Source organism: Salmo salar, chromosome ssa20, assembly GCF_905237065.1.
Source record: "Salmo salar chromosome ssa20, Ssal_v3.1, whole genome shotgun sequence".
Classification (NCBI taxonomy): domain Eukaryota; kingdom Metazoa; phylum Chordata; class Actinopteri; order Salmoniformes; family Salmonidae; genus Salmo; species Salmo salar.
Genome location: NC_059461.1, coordinates 71787200 through 71803813, shown reverse-complemented (window position 1 = coordinate 71803813; position 16614 = coordinate 71787200). Strand labels below are relative to the sequence as shown.

Here is a 16614-nt window from a genome sequence, read left to right as displayed (position 1 = left end):
GGTCTCTCAGGATGAAGCAAGCGGAGGGAGCCCCAGCCTCATCTCTCCCCTCACCTGCTTTTTTTCTTCATGTGTTACATCAACTACAGTTAGGAGACCATAAACCCTGTTAGCTTTACCATGCCATTTCCACTGGTGTTTTGCCATAAACCCTGTTAGCTTTACCATGCCATTTCCACTGGTGTTTTGCCATAAACCCTGTAAGCTTTACCATGCCATTTCCACTGGTGTTTTGCCATAAACCCTGTTAGCTTTACCATGTCATTTCCACTGGTGTTTTGCCATAAGCCCTGTTAGCTTTACCATGCCATTTCCACTGGTGTTTTGCCATAAACCCTGTTAGCTTTACCATGCCATTTCCACTGGTGTTTTGCCATAAGCCCTGTTAGCTTTACCATGCCATTTCCACTGGTGTTTTGCCATAAACCCTGTTAGCTTTACCATGCCATTTCCACTGGTGTTTTGCCATAAACCCTGTAAGCTTTACCATGCCATTTCCACTGGTGTTTTGCCATAAGCCCTGTTAGCTTTACCATGCCATTTCCACTGGTGTTTTGCTATAAACCCTGTTAGCTTTACCATACCATTTCCACTGGTGTTTTGCCATAAACCCTGTTAGCTTTACCATGCCATTTCCACTGGTGTTTTGCCATAAGCCCTGTTAGCTTTACCATGCCATTTCCACTGGTGTTTTGCCATAAATCCTGTTAGCTTTACCATGCCATTTCCACTGGTGTTTTGCCATAAACCCTGTTAGCTTTACCATGCCATTTCCACTGGTGTTTTGCCATAAACCCTGTTAGCTTTACCATGCCATTTCCACTGGTGTTTTGCCATAAATCCTGTTAGCTTTACCATGTCATTTCCACTGGTGTTTTGCCATAAGCCCTGTTAGCTTTACCATGCCATTTCCACTGGTGTTTTGCCATAAATCCTGTTAGCTTTACCATGCCATTTCCACTGGTGTTTTGCCATAAACCCTGTTAGCTTTACCATGCCATTTCCACTGGGGTTTTGCCATTTTGGCAAGGGCAATTATGGACAGGAAATTCTACTCTTTGTCTCCCCCGATACTTTAATTCCCCCTTTCTAAGAACTGGATTTCCTCCTCTTCTCCGTTGTGACATGTCTGGTCTGAAAGAGCACTTTGGAAATGGCATGCTCCATTACAATTGGCCAAATTACTGTAATCTTTTCAAATATCACAATTCACCTCCGTTAGCTTAACCTACTCTTAAAATACTGAAGTGCTGCCGTGTGTAAACACACAGACAGCTACAGTGGGAAAGCAGGCAGTCAGGCAAAGAGAGAGAAAATGAGAGAGAGAGAGAGAGAGAGAGAGAGAAAAAGAAGGAGAGAGAGACAAAAAGGAGAGGGAGAAAAAGAAGGAGAGAGAGAGAAAAAGAAGGCGAGAGAGAAAAAGGAGAGAGAGAAAAAGAAGGAGAGAGAGAGAAAAAGAAGGCGAGAGAGAAAAAGGAGAGAGAGAAAAAGAAGGAGAGAGAGAAAAAGGAGAGAGAGAGAAAAAGAAGGAGAGAGAGAGAAAAAGAAGGCGAGAGAGAAAAAGGAGAGAGAGAAAAAGAAGGAGAGAGAGAAAAAGGAGAGAGAGAGAAAAAGAAGGAGAGAGAGAGAAAAAGAAGGCGAGAGAGAAAAAGGAGAGAGAGAAAAAGAAGGCGAGAGAGAAAAAGGAGAGAGAGAAAAAGAAGGAGAGAGAGAAAAAGAAGGCGAGAGAGAAAAAGGAGAGAGAGAAAAAGAAGGCGAGAGAGAAAAAGGAGAGAGAGAAAAAGGAGAGAGAGAGAAAAAGGAGAGAGAGAGAGAAAAAGGAGAGAGAGAAAAAGGAGAGAGAGAAAAAGGAGAGAGAGAGAAAAAGGAGAGAGAGAGAGAAAAAGGAGAGAGAGAGAGAGAGAAAGGAGAGAGAGAGAAAAAGGAGAGAGAGAGAGAAAAAGAAGGATAGAGACAGATACAGAGAGAGAGAAGAAAAAGCTGAGTAAATACACAGAAAGAGAGAGATAGGAAGAATCAACGTAACATGATGTCAGGTAATGGGATTAAATGCATTGAGGGATATATCAACTATGGACACACTCAAAGAGTGTGGGGCTCCCGAGTGGCGCAGCGGTCTAAGGCACTGCCTCTCAGTGCTTGAGGCGTCACTCCAGACACCCTGGTTCGATTCCAGGCTGTATCACAACCGGTCGTAATTGTGAGTCCTATAGGGCGGCGCACAATTAGCCCAGCATTGTTCAGGTTTGGCCGGTATAGGCCGTCATTGTAAATAAGAATTTGTTCTTAACTGACTTGCCTAGTTAAATAAAGGTTAAATATAAAAAAATAATAGAATCATGTCATGTCTCCTCTGCCTTGGCCCTCTCTCCTCTGACAAACACACACTTCCCTCCCTCCCTTGCGTGATTCTGCCATGTTCTCAGTGTCATCAGAAGAAGGGAAGCCAGAAGGAGGGAAGAGAAGAGAGGGAGGAGAAAATAAGAGTGATTTTCTGCACGCCCCGAGCTGCCACTTTCTCCCTCACAGCGGTAGATTATCTCCCAATGATATTGCAGAGCCCCGGCATGGCGGAGCCAGCCTCTAAAATGGCCCGCCAACATGCTAGGTACTTATCATACATGCTAATGGGTTAGCGCCATGGCGGGATAACGCAGGGGGCTGGAGGGAAGAGAGGGGCGGCGTGGGAATGAGCCAGGGTACGTCTGTACTGGCAGGGGGGCTACATGGGGGCAGCATAGGGGGCATGGGTGATTATGGAGAGGGGTAGGCAGTATTGTCTGGGCACATGCAGCAGGTCTACAGGTTTAGGGGTGTTATCTATTGGTGCAGACACCACAGAGACACCAGTAGAGAGGAGAGTGAGGTCCTTTTATACTCAAGGCTGAGTTTGGCCAATCAGTGAAATCAAAACAGTTAAATGTTGACATCTATGAGGGCGGTGTAAGAATGGGCATCACTGAACAGACAGTTAACATTCAGCTCTCCTCTCTAATCACACATCCAGTTCTGATCCGTTAGGAGGAAGGATACAGTATAATTACCTCATTTCAAATCAAATCAAATTGTATTTGTCACATGCGCCGAATACAATAGGTGTTGACCTTACAGTGAAATGCTTACTTACAAGCCCTTAACCAACAACGCAGTTTAAAAAAGAAAAAGTGTTAAGTAAAAAAAAATAGGCCAGGATCAATCCACTCCTCTACATGTGTCCAACAGCCAACTGCTGCATGGCCCAATCTGCCCTGACCAGGCCTTTAAACACTATCCTGAGTGGTGGAGCGGCTTTATTGAGTGCCCAACACTCCAGTCAAACACCTATATTCTACCATCACAGCACAGTAAAGCAGCAAAGGTCAGTGAGTACTACCGGACAAAGCATCTATTTAAAACTGGCAAGTTCGGAAAATAGAGAAGGCGGAGGCAAGACAAAGGGTGGGAATGAGGCCTGGTATTGTATGGAGCGATTTGGGGAGAGTGTGAGAGAGGTGTGAGAGGGGTGTGAGAGGGGTATGAGACTGTCTAGGCTGACACACATTCAGGCATTTAGGCAAACCTGGTCCCCAGTTTTTGGGCCAGAACTCCAGTCTGTCTGTACTGAAGAGGAATAAAAAAAGCCTCTCAGAGTTCTCCTCCACTTCCCTATTTGTCCTTCATTTCTGGTCCTCTTTTCCATTCTCAGCCTCTCCACATGTCAGAGATCTCAGAGAGATAAAGTGAAGCGGGTTGTGGAGAAAGTCTCTCTCTCAGAGTCACTGTGAGTGGAGAAGAGAGACTACTGAATGTTTCATGGCTTTCTATGTCTACCCAGAGTGGGTATCAAACAGGTTCGGCCCAGGGCGCCTAGCACACTGACAGTAGGGCCTCACCCATATAGTGGCACTGAGCCACTGATGCCTGGTGACATCATCTCTTTATGCAGGAGAGGAGAGGAGACGCTCACTGGGTCAGCCCTGCTAGTTCCACACAGGAAGTAGAGACAGAGACTGAGATGGCCCTCTGCCCTCTTAAAAGCTGAGGGTTAAGGGGGCACAGATGGTGTGTTTGTGAAATGCCGGCTATAAAGCATCTCTCACACGAGGGCTACGGCCTGGTGGACACTTCCAAGAGTGCATTACTACCGCCATTTACAACGTAATCACTATAATGTTATAGCGGAATATTAGCAAGTCAAATACACACGCACGTACACACACACGTGCGAGCACACACACACACACACAAATGCGCAGGTTGCTAGCATACGATGCCTCCGAGGTGGCTTTGATCCTTTTGGCAAAGAGAAACTCTGAAAACAGCATCGGAAATTAGGAGAGGGAAGAAAGAGAAGATGCGGGACTCCATCCAACACCCCTTTTTCACACACAAAACATTCTTCCCCTTCATCCCTCTTTTCATACCTTCTCTGTGTCGTTTATTTCCCAGCTGCTCCTACAATCAGCAACCAGGAAGCCCCACAAACAGAGGTATCATTTTATGGAGAAAGGAGCTGGTAATACTGTTGGAGGCTGGGGTTGGAAATGTCCCTTTTTCTCATCCCTCTCTCTTATTTAACCTCCCCTTCGGATACTAACGATGCATGCAATTCCCCCGTAGGACAATTTAATGCAGCCAGTCGATGGGCAACGTGGGGCTCAGCTGAGAAAAGAGAGATCGCCAAAATAAAGAAATCACAGCTTGGAGCTCGGCGCTCCCTGAACAATGAGAGCATTTGATGCACTATCATGTGAAAGTCAATATCTGCGCTGGTGGTGGATCTGTGGTTGGGCGGATGCTGTGTCTGTCTGTTTGTCTGTCTGTGGGTATCATCTGTCTGTGTGTCTGGGGGGCTGAGACTGGGTGTCAGTGAACTACTACATATGTAGGATCTTCATTTCATCACCTTGTTGTTCGAGGTTTAAAAATGCTTCTAAAATGTGTAATATCCACTTTAAAATGTCAGACTTGATTTGCACAAACTAAACATTTATCAAATCAGAGACTAGTGGACTACTGGCTACAGTGGTGGGTGGTGGGGGAAGAGACTAGTGGACTACTGGCTACAGTGGTGGGTGGTGGGGGAAGAGACTAGTGGACTAATGGCTACAGTGGTGGGTGGTGGAGGAAGAGACTAGTGGACTACTGGCTACAGTGGTGGGTGGTGGGGGAAGAGACTAGTGGACTAATGGCTACAGTGGTGGGTGGTGGGGGAAGAGACTAGTGGACTACTGGCTACAGTGGTGGGTGGTGGGGTAAGAGACTAGTGGACTAATGGCTACAGTGGTGGGTGGTGGGGGAAGAGACTAGTGGACTACTGGCTACAGTGGTGGGTGGTGGGGGAAGAGACTAGTGGACTAATGGCTACAGTGGTGGGTGGTGGGGTAAGAGACTAGTGGACTACTGGCTACAGTGGTGGGTGGTGGGGGAAGAGACTAGTGGACTACTGGCTACAGTGGTGGGTGGTGGGGGAAGAGACTAGTGGACTAATGGCTACAGTGGTGGGTGGTGGGGGAAGAGACTAGTGGACTACTGGCTACAGTGGTGGGTGGTGGGGGAAGAGACTAGTGGACTACTGGCTACAGTGGTGGGTGGTGGGGGAAGAGACTAGTGGACTACTGGCTACAGTGGTGGGTGGTGGGGGAAGAGACTAGTGGACTACTGGCTACAGTGGTGGGTGGTGGGGGAAGAGACTAGTGGACTACTGGCTACAGTGGTGGGTGGTGGGGGAAGAGACTAGTGGACTAATGGCTACAGTGGTGGGTGAAGAGACTAGTGGACTAATGGCTACATTGGTGGGTGGTGGAGGAAGAGACTAGTGGACTACTGGCTACAGTGGTGGGTGGTGGGGGAAGAGACTAGTGGACTAATGGCTACAGTGGTGGGTGGTGGGGGAAGAGACTAGTGGACTAATGGCTACAGTGGTGGGTGGTGGGGGAAGAGACTAGTGGACTACTGGCTACAGTGGTGGGTGGTGGGGGTAAGAGACTAGTGGACTACTGGCTACAGTGGTGGGTGGTGGGGGAAGAGACTAGTGGACTACTGGCTACAGTGGTGGGTGGTGGGGAAGAGACTAGTGGACTACTGGCTACAGTGGTGGGTGGTGGGGGAAGAGACTAGTGGACTACTGGCTACAGTGGTGGGTGGTGGGGAAGAGACTAGTGGACTACTGGCTACAGTGGTGGGTGGTGGGGGAAGAGACTAGTGGACTACTGGCTACAGTGGTGGGTGGTGGAGGGAAGAGACTAGTGGACTAATGGCTACAGTGGTGGGTGGTGGGGGAAGAGACTAGTGGACTAATGGCTACAGTGGTGGGTGGTGGGGGAAGAGACTAGTGGACTAATGGCTACAGTGGTGGGTGGTGGGGGAAGAGACTAGTGGACTAATGGCTACAGTGGTGGGTGGTGGGGGAAGAGACTAGTGGACTAATGGCTACAGTGGTGGGTGGTGGGGGAAGAGACTAGTGGACTAATGGCTACAGTGGTGGGTGGTGGAGGAAGAGACTAGTGGACTACTGGCTACAGTGGTGGGTGGTGGGGGAAGAGACTAGTGGACTACTGGCTACAGTGGTGGGTGGTGGGGTAAGAGACTAGTGGACTAATGGCTACAGTGGTGGGTGGTGGGGGAAGAGACTAGTGGACTACTGGCTACAGTGGTGGGTGGTGGGGGAAGAGACTAGTGGACTACTGGCTACAGTGGTGGGTGGTGGGGGAAGAGACTAGTGGACTAATGGCTACAGTGGTGGGTGGTGGAGGAAGAGACTAGTGGACTACTGGCTACAGTGGTGGGTGGTGGGGGAAGAGACTAGTGGACTAATGGCTACAGTGGTGGGTGGTGGGGGAAGAGACTAGTGGACTACTGGCTACAGTGGTGGGTGGTGGGTGAAGAGACTAGTGGACTACTGGCTACAGTGGTGGGTGGTGGGGGAAGAGACTAGTGGACTAATGGCTACAGTGGTGGGTGAAGAGACTAGTGGACTAATGGCTACATTGGTGGGTGGTGGAGGAAGAGACTAGTGGACTAATGGCTACAGTGGTGGGTGAAGAGACTAGTGGACTAATGGCTACATTGGTGGGTGGTGGAGGAAGAGACTAGTGGACTAACGGCTACAGTGGTGGGGGAAGAGACTAGTGGACTACTGGCTACTGTGGTGGAGGAAGAGACGAGTGGAATACTGGCTACAGAGGTGGGTGGCGGGGGAAGAGACTTGTGGACTAATGGCTCCATTGGTGGAGGAAGATACTGGTGGACTACTGGCTACAGTGGTGGAGGAAGAGACGAGTGGAATACTGGCTACAGAGGTGGGTGGTGGGGGAAGAGACTAGTGGACTAATGGCTACATTGGTGGGTGGTGTTGGAAGAGACTAGTGGACTACTGGCTACATTGGTGGAGGAAAAGACTAGTGGACTAATGGCTACATTGGTGGAGGAAAAGACTAGTGGACTAATGGCTACATTGGTGGGTGGTGGGGGAAGAGACTAGTGGACTACTGGCTACAGTGGTGGGTGGTGGGGTAAGAGACTAGTGGACTAATGGCTACATTGGTGGGTGGTGGGGGAAGAGACTAGTGGACTACTGGCTACAGTGGTGGGTGGTGGGGGAAGAGACTAGTGGACTACTGGCTACAGTGGTGGGTGGTGGGGGAAGAGACTAGTGGACTACTGGCTACAGTGGTGGGTGGTGGAGGAAGAGACTAGTGGACTACTGGCTACAGTGGTGGGTGGTGGGGGAAGAGACTAGTGGACTACTGGCTACAGTGGTGGGTGGTGGGGGAAGAGACTAGTGGACTACTGGCTACAGTGGTGGGTGGTGGGGGAAGAGACTAGTGGACTACTGGCTACAGTGGTGGGTGGTGGGGTAAGAGACTAGTGGACTACTGGCTACAGTGGTGGGTGGTGGGGTAAGAGACTAGTGGACTACTGGCTACAGTGGTGGGTGGTGGGGGAAGAGACTAGTGGACTACTGGCTACAGTGGTGGGTGGTGGGGGAAGAGACTAGTGGACTAATGGCTACAGTGGTGGGTGGTGGGGGAAGAGACTAGTGGACTACTGGCTACACTGGTGGGTGGTGGGGTAAGAGACTAGTGGACTACTGGCTACAGTGGTGGGTGGTGGGGTAAGAGACTAGTTGACTACTGGCTACACTGGTGGGTGGTGGAGGAGTAGACTAGTGTACTATTGGCTACAGTGGTGGGGGGAGAGACTAGCGGACAACTTGCTACAGTGGTATAGTGGTGGGAGTAGGGTGAGCCACTGGGTGGAAGCCTGCCTGGCCCTGCTGAATGAATCACCAGAATGATCTAATCATCTCATCTCTCTGGGGGTTTAAGGTTTAATGGATGAAAAGAGAATGAGTGTTGACATAGAGGTGGCAGTTTTGACTTCACCACAGTGTATGTATGTGTGTGTGAAGCACTAAGGAGGAGGGGGAGTATTATATACAGTCTTTAATCTCAGCTGTCGCATTCATAACTGTTAGGCCCAGAGCAGGCTGGTGGACGGAGTGTAGTGTAGTAGTGGTAGTGTTGACTAACAAGGGGGAGTAGTGTAGTAGTGGTAGTGTTGACTAAGGAGGGAGAGTAGTGTAGTAGTGGTAGTGTTGACTAAGGAGGGGGAGTAGTGTAGTAGTGGTAGTGTTGACTAAGGAGGGAGAGTAGTGTAGTAGTGGTAGTGTTGACTAAGGAGGGGGAGTAGTGTAGTAGTGGTAGTGTTGACTAAGGAGGGAGAGTAGTGTAGTAGTGGTAGTGTTGACTAAGGAGGGAGAGTAGTGTAGTAGTGGTAGTGTTGACTAAGGAGGGAGTGTAGTGTTGTCGTGGTAGTGTTGACTAAGGAGGGAGAGTAGTGTAGTAGTGGTAGTGTTGACTAAGGAGGGAGAGTAGTGTAGTAGTGGTAGTGTTGACTAAGGAGGGAGAGTTGTGTCGTTGTGGTAGTGTTGACTAAGGAGGGAGAATAGTGTAGTAGTGCTAGTGTTGACTAAGGAGGGAGAGTAGTGTAGTAGTGGTAGTGTTGACTAAGGAGGGAGTGTAGTGTAGTAGTGGTAGTGTTGACTAAGGAGGGAGAGTAGTGTAGTAGTGGTAGTGTTGACTAAGGAGGGAGAGTAGTATAGTAGTGGTAGTGTTGACTAAGGAGGGACAGTAGTGTAGTAGTGGTAGTGTTGACTAAGGAGGGAGAGTAGTGTAGTAGTGGTAGTGTTGACTAAGGAGGGAGAGTAGTGTGGTAGTGTTGACTAAGGAGGGAGAGTAGTGTATCAGATCTAGTGTTGACTAAGGAGGGAGAGTAGTGTAGTAGTGGTAGTGTTGACTAAGGAGGGAGAGTAGTATTGTCGTGGTAGTGTTGACTAAGGAGGGAGAGTAGTGTAGTAGTGGTAGTGTTGACTAAGGAGGGGGAGTAGTGTAGTAGTGGTAGTGTTGACTAAGGAGGGGGAGTAGTGTAGTAGTGGTAGTGTTGACTAAGGAGTGGGAGTAGTGTAGTAGTGGTAGTGTTGACTAAGGAGGGGGAGTAGTGTAGTAGTGGTAGTGTTGACTAAGGAGGGAGAGTAGTGTAGTAGTGGTAGTGTTGACTAAGGAGGGACAGTAGTGTAGTAGTGGTAGTGTTGACTAAGGAGGGAGAGTAGTGTAGTAGTGGTAGTGTTGACTAAGGAGGGAGAGTAGTGTAGTAGTGGTAGTGTTGACTAAGGAGGGAGAGTAGTGTAGTAGTGGTAGTGTTGACTAAGGAGGGAGAGTAGTGTGGTAGTGTTGACTAAGGAGGGAGAGTAGTGTAGTAGTGGTAGTGTTGACTAAGGAGGGAGAGTAGTGTAGTAGTGGTAGTGTTGACTAAGAAGGGAGAGTAGTGTAGTAGTGGTAGTGTTGACTAAGGAGGGAGAGTAGTGTAGTAGTGGTAGTGTTGACTAAGGAGGGGGAGTAGTGTAGTAGTGGTAGTGTTGACTAAGGAGGGAGAGTAGTGTAGTAGTGGTAGTGTTGACTAAGGAGGGACAGTAGTGTAGTAGTGGTAGTGTTGACTAAGGAGGGAGTGTAGTGTAGTAGTGGTAGTGTTGACTAAGGAGGGAGAGTAGTGTAGTAGTGGTAGTGTTGACTAAGGAGGGAGAGTAGTGTGGTAGTGGTAGTGTTGACTAAGGAGGGACAGTAGTGTAGTAGTGGTAGTGTTGACTAAGGAGGGACAGTAGTGTAGTAGTGGTAGTGTTGACTAAGGAGGGAGAGTAATGTTGTCGTGGTAGTGTTGACTAAGGAGGGAGAGTAGTGTAGTAGTGGTAGTGTTGACTAAGGAGGGAGAGTAGTGTAGTAGTGGTAGTGTTGACTAAGGAGGTAGAGTAGTGTGGTAGTGTTGACTAAGGAGGGAGAGTAGTGTAGTAGTGGTAGTGTTGACTAAGGAGGGAGAGTAGTGTGGTAGTGTTGACTAAGGAGGGAGAGTAGTGTTGTCGTGGTAGTGTTGACTAAGGAGGGGGAGTAGTGTAGTAGTGGTAGTGTTGACTAAGGAGGGAGAGTAGTGTTGTCATGGTAGTGTTGACTAAGGAGGGAGAGTAGTATTGTCGTGGTAGTGTTGACTAAGGAGGGAGAGTAGTGTAGTAGTGGTAGTGTTGACTAAGGAGGTAGAGTAGTGTAGTAGTGGTAGTGTTGACTAAGGAGGGAGAGTAGTGTAGTAGTGGTAGTGTTTACTAAGGAGGGAGAGTAGTGTAGTAGTGGTAGTGTTGACTAAGGAGGGAGAGTAGTGTAGTAGTGGTAGTGTTGACTAAGGAGGTAGAGTAGTGTAGTAGTGGTAGTGTTGACTAAGGAGGGACAGTAGTGTAGTAGTGGTAGTGTTGACTAAGAAGGGAGAGTAGTGTAGTAGTGGTAGTGTTGACTAAGGAGGGAGAGTAGTGTAGTAGTGGTAGTGTTGACTAAGAAGGGAGGGTAGTGTTGTAGTGGTAGTGTTGATTAAGGAGGTAGAGTAGTGTAGTAGTGGTAGTGTTGACTAAGGAGGTAGAGTAGTGTAGTAGTGGTAGTGTTGACTAAGGAGGGAGAGTAGTGTTGTAGTGGTAGTGTTGACTAAGGGGGAGAGTAGTGTAGTAGTGGTAGTGTTGACTAAGGAGGGAGAGTAGTGTAGTAGTGGTAGTGTTGACTAAGGAGGGAGAGTAGTGTAGTAGTGGTAGTGTTGACTAAGGAGGGAGAGTAGTGTAGTAGTGGTAGTGTTGACTAAGGAGGGAGAGTAGTGTAGTAGTGGTAGTGTTGACTAAGAAGGGAGAGTAGTGTAGTAGTGGTAGTGTTGACTAAGGAGGGAGAGTAGTGTATTAGTGGTAGTGTTGACTAAGAAGGGAGAGTAGTGTAGTAGTGGTAGTGTTGACTAAGGAGGTAGAGTAGTGTAGTAGTGGTAGTGTTGACTAAGGAGGTAGAGTAGTGTAGTAGTGGTAGTGTTGACTAAGGAGGGAGAGTAGTGTTGTAGTGGTAGTGTTGACTAAGGGGGGGAGTAGTGTAGTAGTGGTAGTGTTGATTAAGGAGGGGGAGTAGTGTAGTAGTGGTAGTGTTGACTAAGGAGGGAGAGTTGTGTATCAGTGGTAGTGTTGACTAAGGAGGGAGAGTTGTGTCGTTGTGGTAGTGTTGACTAAGGAGGGAGTGTAGTGTAGTAGTGGTAGTGTTGACTAAGGAGGGAGAGTAGTGTAGTAGTGGTAGTGTTGACTAAGGAGGGAGAGTAGTGTAGTAGTGGTAGTGTTGACTAAGGAGGGAGAGTAGTGTTGTAGTGGTAGTGTTGACTAAGGAGGGAGAGTAGTGTAGTAGTGGTAGTGTTGACTAAGGAGGGACAGTAGTGTAGTAGTGGTAGTGTTGACTAAGGAGGGACAGTAGTGTAGTAGTGGTAGTGTTGACTAAGGAGGGAGAGTAATGTTGTCGTGGTAGTGTTGACTAAGGAGGGAGAGTAGTGTAGTAGTGGTAGTGTTGACTAAGGAGGGAGAGTAGTGTAGTAGTGGTAGTGTTGACTAAGGAGGTAGAGTAGTGTGGTAGTGTTGACTAAGGAGGGAGAGTAGTGTAGTAGTGGTAGTGTTGACTAAGGAGGGAGAGTAGTGTGGTAGTGTTGACTAAGGAGGGAGAGTAGTGTTGTCGTGGTAGTGTTGACTAAGGAGGGGGAGTAGTGTAGTAGTGGTAGTGTTGACTAAGGAGGGAGAGTAGTGTTGTCATGGTAGTGTTGACTAAGGAGGGAGAGTAGTATTGTCGTGGTAGTGTTGACTAAGGAGGGAGAGTAGTGTAGTAGTGGTAGTGTTGACTAAGGAGGTAGAGTAGTGTAGTAGTGGTAGTGTTGACTAAGGAGGGAGAGTAGTGTAGTAGTGGTAGTGTTTACTAAGGAGGGAGAGTAGTGTAGTAGTGGTAGTGTTGACTAAGGAGGGAGAGTAGTGTAGTAGTGGTAGTGTTGACTAAGGAGGTAGAGTAGTGTAGTAGTGGTAGTGTTGACTAAGGAGGGACAGTAGTGTAGTAGTGGTAGTGTTGACTAAGAAGGGAGAGTAGTGTAGTAGTGGTAGTGTTGACTAAGGAGGGAGAGTAGTGTAGTAGTGGTAGTGTTGACTAAGAAGGGAGAGTAGTGTTGTAGTGGTAGTGTTGACTAAGGGGGGGAGTAGTGTAGTAGTGGTAGTGTTGACTAAGGAGGGGGAGTAGTGTAGTAGTGGTAGTGTTGACTAAGGAGGGAGAGTTGTGTATCAGTGGTAGTGTTGACTAAGGAGGGAGAGTTGTGTCGTTGTGGTAGTGTTGACTAAGGAGGGAGTGTAGTGTAGTAGTGGTAGTGTTGACTAAGGAGGGAGAGTAGTGTAGTAGTGGTAGTGTTGACTAAGGAGGGAGAGTAGTGTAGTAGTGGTAGTGTTGACTAAGGAGGGAGAGTAGTGTTGTAGTGGTAGTGTTGACTAAGGAGGGAGAGTAGTGTAGTAGTGGTAGTGTTGACTAAGGAGGGACAGTAGTGTAGTAGTGGTAGTGTTGACTAAGGAGGGACAGTAGTGTAGTAGTGGTAGTGTTGACTAAGGAGGGAGAGTAATGTTGTCGTGGTAGTGTTGACTAAGGAGGGAGAGTAGTGTAGTAGTGGTAGTGTTGACTAAGGAGGGAGAGTAGTGTAGTAGTGGTAGTGTTGACTAAGGAGGGAGAGTAGTGTAGTAGTGGTAGTGTTGACTAAGGAGGGAGAGTAGTGTGGTAGTGTTGACTAAGGAGGGAGAGTAGTGTTGTCGTGGTAGTGTTGACTAAGGAGGGGGAGTAGTGTAGTAGTGGTAGTGTTGACTAAGGAGGGAGAGTAGTGTTGTCATGGTAGTGTTGACTAAGGAGGGAGAGTAGTATTGTCGTGGTAGTGTTGACTAAGGAGGGAGAGTAGTGTAGTAGTGGTAGTGTTGACTAAGGAGGTAGAGTAGTGTAGTAGTGGTAGTGTTGACTAAGGAGGGAGAGTAGTGTAGTAGTGGTAGTGTTTACTAAGGAGGGAGAGTAGTGTAGTAGTGGTAGTGTTGACTAAGGAGGGAGAGTAGTGTAGTAGTTGTAGTGTTGACTAAGGAGGTAGAGTAGTGTAGTAGTGGTAGTGTTGACTAAGGAGGGACAGTAGTGTAGTAGTGGTAGTGTTGACTAAGAAGGGAGAGTAGTGTAGTAGTGGTAGTGTTGACTAAGGAGGGAGAGTAGTGTAGTAGTGGTAGTGTTGACTAAGAAGGGAGAGTAGTGTTGTAGTGGTAGTGTTGACTAAGGAGGTAGAGTAGTGTAGTAGTGGTAGTGTTGACTAAGGAGGTAGAGTAGTGTAGTAGTGGTAGTGTTGACTAAGGAGGGAGAGTAGTGTTGTAGTGGTAGTGTTGACTAAGGGGGGGAGTAGTGTAGTAGTGGTAGTGTTGACTAAGGAGGGGGAGTAGTGTAGTAGTGGTAGTGTTGACTAAGGAGGGAGAGTAGTGTAGTAGTGGTAGTGTTGACTAAGGAGGGAGAGTAGTGTAGTAGTGGTAGTGTTGACTAAGGAGGGAGAGTAGTGTAGTAGTGGTAGTGTTGACTAAGGAGGGAGAGTAGTGTAGTAGTGGTAGTGTTGACTAAGAAGGGAGAGTAGTGTAGTAGTGGTAGTGTTGACTAAGGAGGGAGAGTAGTGTATTAGTGGTAGTGTTGACTAAGAAGGGAGAGTAGTGTAGTAGTGGTAGTGTTGACTAAGGAGGTAGAGTAGTGTAGTAGTGGTAGTGTTGACTAAGGAGGTAGAGTAGTGTAGTAGTGGTAGTGTTGACTAAGGAGGGAGAGTAGTGTTGTAGTGGTAGTGTTGACTAAGGGGGGGAGTAGTGTAGTAGTGGTAGTGTTGACTAAGGAGGGGGAGTAGTGTAGTAGTGGTAGTGTTGACTAAGGAGGGAGAGTTGTGTATCAGTGGTAGTGTTGACTAAGGAGGGAGAGTTGTGTCGTTGTGGTAGTGTTGACTAAGGAGGGAGTGTAGTGTAGTAGTGGTAGTGTTGACTAAGGAGGGAGAGTAGTGTAGTAGTGGTAGTGTTGACTAAGGAGGGAGAGTAGTGTAGTAGTGGTAGTGTTGACTAAGGAGGGAGAGTAGTGTTGTAGTGGTAGTGTTGACTAAGGAGGGAGAGTAGTGTAGTAGTGGTAGTGTTGACTAAGGAGGGACAGTAGTGTAGTAGTGGTAGTGTTGACTAAGGAGGGAGAGTAGTGTAGTAGTGGTAGTGTTGACTAAGGAGGGAGAGTAGTGTAGTAGTGGTAGTGTTGACTAAGGAGGGAGAGTTGTCAGTGCACGGCAGGCCAGGATATGGAGCCATGCCAGGTCTGATATTTTCCCCCTACGCTGCTACACTGCACTGTCTGAGCCACAGCAGGCTGCATGAGTCACAAGGCAACTAGCGCAGGCTAACAATACACCCAAGCTTCACCACCACCACCCTTCTCCTCTCTGCCCACCATGGCCTTGCCGTCCTGGGCCTCAGCCAGCCTGCTCATAGCATCCCCCCACAACCACCTGGTCAACTGGCCATTAACCCTGACCCGAGACCAATCTCCTGGAAACACACTGCCACTACTGAAGATTAACAATAAACATCAACACCAGGTCTGGCATCAGGTGTGGCATTGAAACAGCCTGGACTGATAGGTTTAATGTTGTTGTTTTTTCAATAATGCCACCAGCTTTCAGACATGGATAGCTGTTCCAGCCTGATTTGCAGGGTGGTTTTGCATGAGGTAGGGACAGGTTGTTTTGCCCTTCTGCCAGGAACGGCTCACACACACAATTTCATGGTGTGTGGTCATCAGTGCACAGTGCACACCACTGACTCCATAGCCCTAAAAACCTGTGTGTGTGTGAGATGCCTGTCGTCATTACCGCTCTGCTAAAGAGAAAATCAAATATTAATCCAGCCAGCACCGTTTGCCGTTTTGAAAAGCGAGAGCCACTCACCATTTTATTATTGATTTCATGAAAGTGGATCTCGCATACTTTCTCCACAACGTCCTCAACCTCGAAAGTTACAAAGCCGAAACCTGCAGGCAGGACAGAGCGGTAGAGAAAATGACAGGAAGAGGGGGATGGCGAGAGAAAGAGAGTGAGTGAAAAAGGAGGAAAAAGGGAGAGAAAAATAGAGCATTGGTTATAGTCAAGATTTATAGAACAACTTCTATTTGAAAGACAGGCAACATATAAAAATGTGTCCCCTAAATGTAGCTAAATAAACCTAATAAAGATGCAGTTATAGACCTGGAACGGCTGTACAGCTATGTGCAATAAAAATGATATAGTCCTCATTATTAGAATAACTATATTCCTGCTTCACAGACAGAAGAGGAGGGAATTGCCACAAAGCTCATTAAATGGAATTCATGGACCCTGGCCTAGCCCGTGAATTTCATTACAGATATTCTCTGCTCCTTCATTGATATTTCACTGTAAAACACATTCCAGTTTTATGGTAATGTCAGGCCATATCATATTATTGATACATAGAACATTATACAAATCTTGCAAATCAGCAACAAGCATTGATTGATAACTAATAGAGGGTAATCTAGTGACTCATGGGCCAAAGCTTGACCTGATTATCTAATTCATAACTAATAGTGGCAGGCAGGTAGCCTAGCGGTTAGAGGCAGGCCAGCAACCGGAGGGTTGCCAGTTCGAATCCCGGGTCCAACGTGAACAATCTGATGGGAATGTAGCTGGCATCAGGGTTGCTAGTATCAAATGTTAGATGCCATTGCCTAAGATGGACCTTGTATGTAATGATCAATAAAGCGATCTTCATTTTAGAGTATTAATCTAGTGGCCCATGGGCCAAAAATTGACTGGATTATCTACATGCCACATAAGGGGATGACATTATGAAGGCATAAGCAGGAAAGCAGGAAAGCCTTCCATTCCATGCCCTGTTGACTAATCAGTACTCTCTCTAAAACAAACACACAGAGCGGAGTGGCGGAGCGGAATAGAGCTGAAGTTGTACGCCCCGCTGTGACAAGCTGAAACAAGGCTTTGGTTTTTAAGAGAGTGGGAGATAAGCCTGTGGGAGTCAGGGGGTCAACAGGGTTTGACAGAGAGCCAGCATGTGTCCGGGCAGGGCCCCCCTTCTCCACACGCCAGCAGATATGGACAGATAAAAAGGCGGGAGGGCCGATAAGAGGGTCACGGAGAGAGCAGCCGTTCCGACAACCCCCCCTGTCCCGCCTCTACACACACCACAGTACACTAACAATG

At 47.8% G+C, this 16614-nt stretch overlaps 1 protein-coding gene across 9 annotated transcripts in view; it reads right to left on the bottom strand.

Annotated features, from left to right (window-relative positions):
• LOC106581265 (RNA-binding protein Musashi homolog 2) overlaps positions 1 to 16614 on the bottom strand; it is a 403525-nt gene that overhangs the window by 117306 nt on the left and 269605 nt on the right. For all 9 annotated transcript variants that reach the window (XM_045703896.1, XM_045703895.1, XM_045703899.1 and 6 more), the window contains exon 8: positions 15325 to 15407. In XM_045703896.1, the coding sequence (XP_045559852.1) occupies positions 15325 to 15407 (83 nt within the window). The remainder of the gene's footprint in view (positions 1 to 15324; positions 15408 to 16614) is intronic.